At 38.7% G+C, this 7,628-nt stretch overlaps 1 protein-coding gene across 5 annotated transcripts; it reads left to right on the forward strand.

The window, feature by feature from the left end:
• The first annotated feature begins 173 nt into the window (after window positions 1-173).
• On the forward strand, window positions 174-3,168 carry LOC114178502 (RING/U-box superfamily protein). Of its 5 annotated transcripts, XR_003603331.2 has the most exons (6): window positions 174-370; window positions 1,018-1,142; window positions 1,886-2,315; window positions 2,438-2,547; window positions 2,650-2,755; window positions 2,850-3,168. XR_003603331.2 is itself a non-coding variant. In XM_028064441.2 (5 exons), the coding sequence occupies exons 2-5, from the start codon at window positions 1,074-1,076 to the stop codon at window positions 2,677-2,679; spliced, it is 639 nt and encodes a 212-aa protein (XP_027920242.1). In that variant the 5' UTR covers window positions 174-370; window positions 1,018-1,073; the 3' UTR covers window positions 2,680-3,168. The 5 variants fall into 5 exon arrangements, 3 of the variants coding, with proteins under 3 accessions (XP_027920242.1, XP_027920239.1, XP_027920241.1); XR_014994091.1 differs by having other exon boundaries at window positions 2,438-2,755; XM_028064441.2 differs by having other exon boundaries at window positions 2,650-3,168.
• The last annotated feature ends 4,460 nt before the right edge of the window (window positions 3,169-7,628 follow it).

Raw genomic sequence — 7,628 nt, forward strand, 5'->3', positions numbered from 1 at the left:
TGATGGAGCCACATATTCTTTATTTATTTCATCTTTATCGATAAAGAACCACGGGTCATAAAACGAAAGAAAATCAAATCTACGCGTTTGATTAACTGAAAGGAAGAGGAAATGAACGGTTGAGATGCGAGGAGAAATGACGAAAGCTAACGAAGGGGGTAAGTGGGGGGAATTTTCAATTTTTCCGTGCAATTCTTTTCTCGTACACGTAAACCTGCTCTGCACTTGCGCACACACACCAACACATCATCGTGTCAAATACCAAGGAAAGCAATCACTCGCGCAGTTTCTTCTTCTTCTTCTTCTTCGTCTTCTTTTTTCTTCTCGTCTTCTGTTGCTGAATTTCGATTTCTCAATTCTCAATCTCAAGGTTCCATTCTCCATCGCCACTCCTATCTTTCTGCTGATTTCGGACTCATTACTTGCTCATATCCCTCCTTTTCCTTGCTTTTCAGCTCAGCTATTGGATACTGTGTCGTTTTTTATTTTTTTTTGTTGCAACTAATTTATCGCGTTTTCCCCTTTTTTTATATCCTGTTGATACTTGATGACTGCTTCAAAATGAATTCGTTGAACTTTCTCCTGAGATTTATCTATTTATTTGAAGCGCTTTTCTATCAATCTCTGTTTTCAAGTTTCAAATTAATCGCGGCCTGTTCTGATCGTTTTGCTTAGTATTTACTTTCTATTTAAAATTGGTAATAGGTCTTGATGAATTGGATTGCGTTTCGGAGAGTTAGGTATAATTACTCTCTTTCGGTGAGGTAGAGTGATTTCCACGCGCGATCGTGAATTTGCGATAACTGAATGGGTTGCTGACTCTCGTGGTTTCGTGCTTGTGTGGATTAGTGTGAAGTCGTGTTCTTAGTATAATTAACTATGTGAAAGAATTGTACATGCATATGGTGATGAAGTTGAATTATCCACCCAGTGTGTGTGTGTGGTTTTAAATGTAGAATCATGGTCTTTATATTAATTAATTATCTGAAGGGGTTTTGCATGTATGTGCTGATGAAGGTGAAATGATGCACTCAGTAGCTATAATTACTTTTGGATGCCGGAGATAAGGCGTGATGGGCGGTTGCTGCTGCTGTTGCTCTTCTAAGGAGACTGTGTTGAGCGCTCCACCTGCCTACTATTATGTCAGTGTGCTTTTCATAATTGAATTTTGTGCTTTTACTTTATTTTATTTTTTGCTTTTGCCTAACTTTGCTTTTCTGAGGAGGATTTGATTTATTGTTGCGGGACATGCATCGATTTCACTGTTTTTGGGTTAGAAAACTTTCCACTTATATTCAGTGCTTTCTTTCTCTTCAACAAAACCGAAAAGGAGGGAAAGACATAGATTGTGTGATAGACAGATTTGGCACGGAAGATGCTTGTAACTTGGTTTGCCACCTACTGAGGGAAGGTTTAAGAGGGTTCTCAATTAAGTCTATTCGTGTAAGAAAGGAAACTGATAATAAGTGAAGTTGATCAACATACAGTCTTCCGTTTATTAGAAAGAAACATATAATTGATCCTCCAGCGATAGGTGAATGCCATCAGTTTCGTCTTTTGAAGAACTAACTGATATGATGTCACTTTGAGGACCAATTTAGTATCATAATAACATTTATAGACTACTATGATGCGATCATAAAGGAAGGATGAATCATTCAACCTATTAACGCAACACCTAATTCTTAGAGGACCGAAATGAATATTTTGCTCTTGATAAAAGATATCAGATCATATAAGGTGGAGATTTTTAATGCTTTGTTCAATGAGGTTTTGAAGGCTGTTTCAAGTAACTGAGTTTATGATTGCTTTCCGTTGTTTATTATCTATGATTGTTATCTCAAAATGTTATAACATTGCTTCATTTGCTGCATTCTCTTAGCAGTATCCAAGAGCACCAGAGGAACATGTTCCTCTATCATCTCACCAGGGTGCCGCTTCTGCTTTCTCTGGGCGACTCTTGGTTGATACTAATCTAGATACGTCATCTCCTGATACTTATAGACCTCCTCCTGCTCCTATCCCTTTCAATGTTACGTTTGGTACCACGCAAACTCCACCTGCAGCTCAAGAAATTCATAGTGATAAGAATAATGCACCCTTGCTTTCTACAGATTCTAGTGCTATTCAAGAACCAGTATCTGAAGACAATCATGGGACCCCAGTTAAGATGGAAGAGCTGAAGGAATCAGAATGCAAAGTTCAGACTGATCTAGAGATAGATTCTGCTATGGGTTCTGAAATTGAACTTGCAAAGTCTGGAAAACCTGTAACTTTAGTAGAAGAGGAGGATACATGCCCAATTTGTTTAGAAGGTGATGTTCTCTTGGCTCCTTTTTTTTAAAATATTTATAGCTGATGGTATTAATTAGGTAATTTATTATGTGACAGTTATTATGTTTACTGATGACGGATGTATATCCTTTTATCCTAGCAGAATATGATGCGGAGAATCCAAAACTCGTAACGAATTGTGACCATCATTTTCACCTTGCATGCATTCTGGAATGGATGGAAAGAAGTGAAAGTTGCCCTGTGTGCGATCAGGTTTCTCCCAAAAATTCTCAATTTCTCATCTATCTTTACATAATTTTGGATATGCCCTTATGAATATGATACTTTGAACAATTCTGTCTTTTTCTAATGCAGGATTTGGTTTTCAACCCTCCCATTGAATAATACATGTCAACTTAGGAGTTCAAATATAGTGTGTAGTGTTTGAGAAGCGAGATTACAAAGTCATGACTTTAATATGGTAGCAACCTGAATTGATGGCTGTATTTGGATTGTTTCGTTTTCTTTGTTTTCTGGATTATTCCATTTTTTACTCACTGTCCTCTGCGATGCAGCATACAGGAAATTGAAGGAAATATTCTCCTTTTATAGTTTTATCAATTAGCATGTTTCAAAGTGATATCTGGATATTACATCCGAAAACAGCAGCCAATATGATTTCTCTTGTGGATTGTAAAACTTTTGTTACATTGCCAAAGAATGGTAGGATGTTCTCTCTCTTTCATCTTTTATAAGGTGGGAATACTAGTTCTTGTTTGAGATGTTACTTCACATTGTATATTTTAGGCTTAAATAAGTTTTTGGTCTTTTTGGATTGTCTTTTACTCAATTTTTTGAAGTTTTATATATTGCTTGAGTCATTTCTACTCTTAACTTCTATGTTAAGTTATTCCATGTATTAGTGTTGAATAACTCTATTACCCCCATTAACATGATATGTGATCCATGATCATATGATGCAAAAAAAATAATATATATATATATATATATATATATATATATATATATATATATATATATATATATATATTATGATAAAAAATATTGAGGGATACAAATTTTTAATTTTTTTTAAGAATTTATATTAAAATAATTATAAGATTTAAATAAGTTTTTAGTCATTAATAAATTTGAGTTTTTTCAAATTTCCAATACAAATTTTCACTCTTATGTAATATTTTAATTTTCACACAAAGTATCCGGTATAATTTTTGCTTTTGTCGAAGGTCTATGAATTTTCTTTAGTGTGTTGACTTGGTTATCAATGTGCTGACATGATATTACATGTGTCTGCAGCATTGACACGGAAAGAAAAAATGATAAGAGTTTTGAACAACAATGAAAAAGATATTGAATGCTGAAAAATATAAAATGTTGTAGAGTATTTAATTGAAAAGACTTGATTTTATTTAAGTTTAACGACAAATAAATATTTAATTTAAGGATTTAAATAAAAAGCTTATAGGATATTCAACAAAAGTCAATTATACATTAGGCGTATGAAACTTCTTTTAAGCACTATTTAATATTGAGATATATTATTATGAGAACGTATTCATAGGATTATAAATATATAATAGATTGAAAGGGCAAAAGAAATCATATTCTTATGATTGATTTCATTATTTAATAGAATAATAAGAGGAAAACTAGTTTTCTCATTAAACCGAATAGTTAAAAGTAATATACTCAAATATAATTGGAGGTGATTATGGATTAAATTTTTAATGACCTAATCCATATTTATTTTGGATCTAAATAATTGGATTAAATTTCCGATCCAAATTTATTTTTTTAAAAAAAGTAGATTGAATTTTTTTAAAATCCATATCCAAATATTTAGATCAAGTTTAAATCTAGATCTAAATATTTGGATCAAATTCAAAATTCAAAATCAATTTTTTATAAAATAATTTCAAATTAAATTTTTTAAAACTTGTGTCCATAGGGCTGACACCATAGAATTTGACAGATTTTTTGTCGAAGCCAACAAGGTCAAATTTTAGCAAGGGATGAACTTGGATGACTTTCGAATGAATTTCGGTCGGAGACGACGTGACCAAATTTGGGCCAAGGTCGACTTGACAAAGTTTCAGTCGAGATCGACCTGACTGGATTCGACTGAATTTCGGCTAGGATCGATTTTGTCTAATACGACCAAATTTTAGCCAGAGCCGACTTGGCCAAATATGGCCACATTTGGGCCAGGGCCTGATCAGTCAAATTTCGGTCAGAGTTGACTCCACTAAATTCATCGACCGGGACCGACTTGACTGAACATGACCAATTTTCGATCACAGCCGACTAAGTTGAATATAGTCAAATTTCGTTCAGGACTTACTCGACCGAATACAGCTAAATTTAGGCTAGTGCCGACTCGACCAAATTTTGGTCATGACCAACTCGACTGAATTTGGCCAAATTTAGGTCAGGACCGACTCGCCTAAATATGACCAAATTTCGGTTGCGATCGACTCTGCCGAATATGACCAAATTCAGACCAGGACCAACTCAGTCAAATTTTGATTGAGGCCAACACGACCTAATTTTGACCAGAGCCGACTCGACTGAATTCGGCCGAATTTCAGTCGTGGCTCACTCAGTTGAATACGACCAAATTTCGATCGTGATTGACTCATTTGAATACGGTCAAATTTCATCCTAGGCCGTCTCAGCCGAATACAACCAAATTTGGGCCAATGCCAACTCGGCCAAATCTCAATCGGGGCCAACTTGACTGAATTCGACCGAATTGTGCCTGGAGCCAACTAGGCTAAATACAGCCAAATTTTGGTCGCGGTTGTCTCAGTCGAATATGATCAAATTTTCTAGGTCGACTTAGCCCAATGTAGTCAAATTTCGGTCGGGGTGAACTCAACCGAATACTTCTAAATTTTGTCCAGGACCAATTGAGCCAAATTTTTTATAGGGTCACGCCAACTTAATCAAATACGACTAAATTTGAACTAGTCGGTCTCAACTTTTAGCCCAACCTAACCAGAAATATAAACTGAAAATTTGAATTGGATATTTTGGATTATCCATTTTGAAAATCTAGATTTAGAGTATGGATATACAATTCATAAAATATATAAAATGTAGATCAGATTGATGTCCAAATCCAATAAAATGAATTGGATTTTTAATAAAATGAATATTAAATAGATTGGATCATAGCAAAAATTGTTTGGATCATGAAAATTAGATTTTTTGCCCATCATTAGTTTAACTTTTCAGATCATCCTCTGCTTCCTTCCGCTCATTTAATAGTTTAATAAATATAAATTATTGTTGTTATCCTCATAATTTTTATTTTTATGTGTTAAATAAACATTAATTATTACTTTTACCCTCATATTTTTATTCTTTTAATTTTATATGTATTTAATCTTTTTTTATTAATACATTTTGTTACAAGAGTATAATTTAAATTTGTTAGTACAAATTTATGGATACATTAACAATTCTATTTATTAAACTTCTAAAATTTTCAATTAAAATGTAAGCTTTAAAGTTTATGAATATAAATTTCAAGGTTTAATGTTTACGGACGTATTACATCTCACGTCGAACGTCGCACATCGCACATAGCACGTCGCACGTCGCACGTTGCACGTCGTACGTCGAACGTCGCACGTCTCACGTTTCACGTCTCACGTGGCACGTCACACGTTTCACGTCTCACGTGGCACGTCACACGTTTCACGTCTCACGTGGCACGTCACACGTTTCACGTCTCACGTGGCACGTCACACGTCTTACATCTCTCACATACCACGTCCCACGTGACATGTCTGACATCCCACGTCTCACACGTCCCACGTCCCACGTCCCACGTCCCACGTGTCACGTCTCACGTCCTACGTCTCATGTCTCTCGTTCCATGTCCCATGTCCCATGTCTCACGTCTTATGTCTCACGTCTCACATCCCACGTCTCACGTCTCACGTCTCACGTCTCACATCCCACGTCTCACGTCGCACGTCTCACGTCCCATGTTCCACGTCTCACGTCTCGCGTCTCACGACTCACGTCTCACGTCCCACGTCTCACATCGCATGTTCCATGTCGCACGTCTCACGTACCATGTCCCAAGTCCCACACATTACGTCTCACGTCTCACGTCTCGCGACTCACGTTTCACATCGCACGTTCCATGTCGCACGTCTCACGTACCATGTCCCAAGTCCCACACATTATGTCTCACGTCTCACATCTTACATCTCACATTTCACCTTTCACGTACTACGTCATTCCACGTCTCATGTCTCACGCCCCACGTCCGACATCTCACGTCTTTCGTTCCACGTCGCACGTATCCCATGTCTCTCGTCCCATGTCTCACGTCTCACGTCTCACGTCTCACGTCCCACATCTCACGTCTCACGTTCCACATTCCACGTCTCACGTCGCACGTCCCACGTCACACGTCCCACGTCTCATGTCCCATGTCCCACGTCTCACGCCTGGCAACTCACGTCTCACGTCTCACGTCTCACGTCTCACATCGCACGTTCCATGTTGCACGTCTCACGTACCATGTCCCAAGTCCCACACATTCTGTCTTATGTCTCACGTGTCACGTGTCACGTCTCACGTTTTACATCTCACGTTTCACCTTTCACGTCCTACGTCGTCCCATGTCTCACGTCCTACATCTCACATCTCACGTCTCACGTCTCACGTCGCACGTCGCACATCTCTCACGTCTCACGTCCCACGTCTCACGTCCCACGTCTCACGTTTCACGTCTCATGTCTCACGTCTCACGTCTCACGTCTCACGTGTCATGTCCCACGTCCCACGTCTCACGTCTCTCGTCTCACATCCCATGACCCACATCCCACGTCTCACGTCTCACGTCCTACATCCCACGTCCCACGTCCCATATTTCACGTTTCGCGTTTCATGTCGCACCTTTCACGTCTCATGTCTCTCGTCTCACGTCTCACGTGACACGTTCCATGTCGCACATCTCATGTCCCATGTCTCACGTCTCACGTTTCACGTCTCACGTTTCACGTCTCATGTTTCACGTTCCACGTCGTCTCGCGTCCCACGTCCCACGTCGTCTCACCTCTCAAGTCGCACGTCCTACGTCTCACATCTCACGTCGCACGTTCCACGTTCAACATATCACGTCCACGTCAAACGTCCCACGTCTCACATCCCACGTCCCACGTCCCACGTCCCACGTCTCATGTCCCATGTCTCACGTCCCACGTCCCACGTCCCACGTCCCACATTCCACGTCTCACGTCTCACGTCTCATGTCCCACATCTCACATTCCACGTCTCACGTGACACGTTCCATGTTCCACATCTCAAGTCCC

Source organism: Vigna unguiculata, chromosome 3 (genome assembly GCF_037176805.1).
Source record: "Vigna unguiculata cultivar grain cowpea cultivar isolate G323 ecotype 2 chromosome 3, ASM3717680v1, whole genome shotgun sequence".
Lineage (NCBI taxonomy): Eukaryota > Viridiplantae > Streptophyta > Magnoliopsida > Fabales > Fabaceae > Vigna > Vigna unguiculata.

Bases quoted from the DNA above. Each gene is read 5' to 3' on its own strand.
- LOC114178502 (XM_028064438.2), top strand. From the start codon at position 1,074: ATGGGCGGTTGCTGCTGCTGTTGCTCTTCTAAGGAGACTGTGTTGAGC. The intron at 1,143-1,885 runs GTCAGTGTGCTT...TTCTCTTAGCAG, and splicing joins CTCCACCTGCCTACTATTAT to TATCCAAGAGCACCAGAGGA. The intron at 2,316-2,437 runs GTGATGTTCTCT...TTATCCTAGCAG, and splicing joins ATGCCCAATTTGTTTAGAAG to AATATGATGCGGAGAATCCA.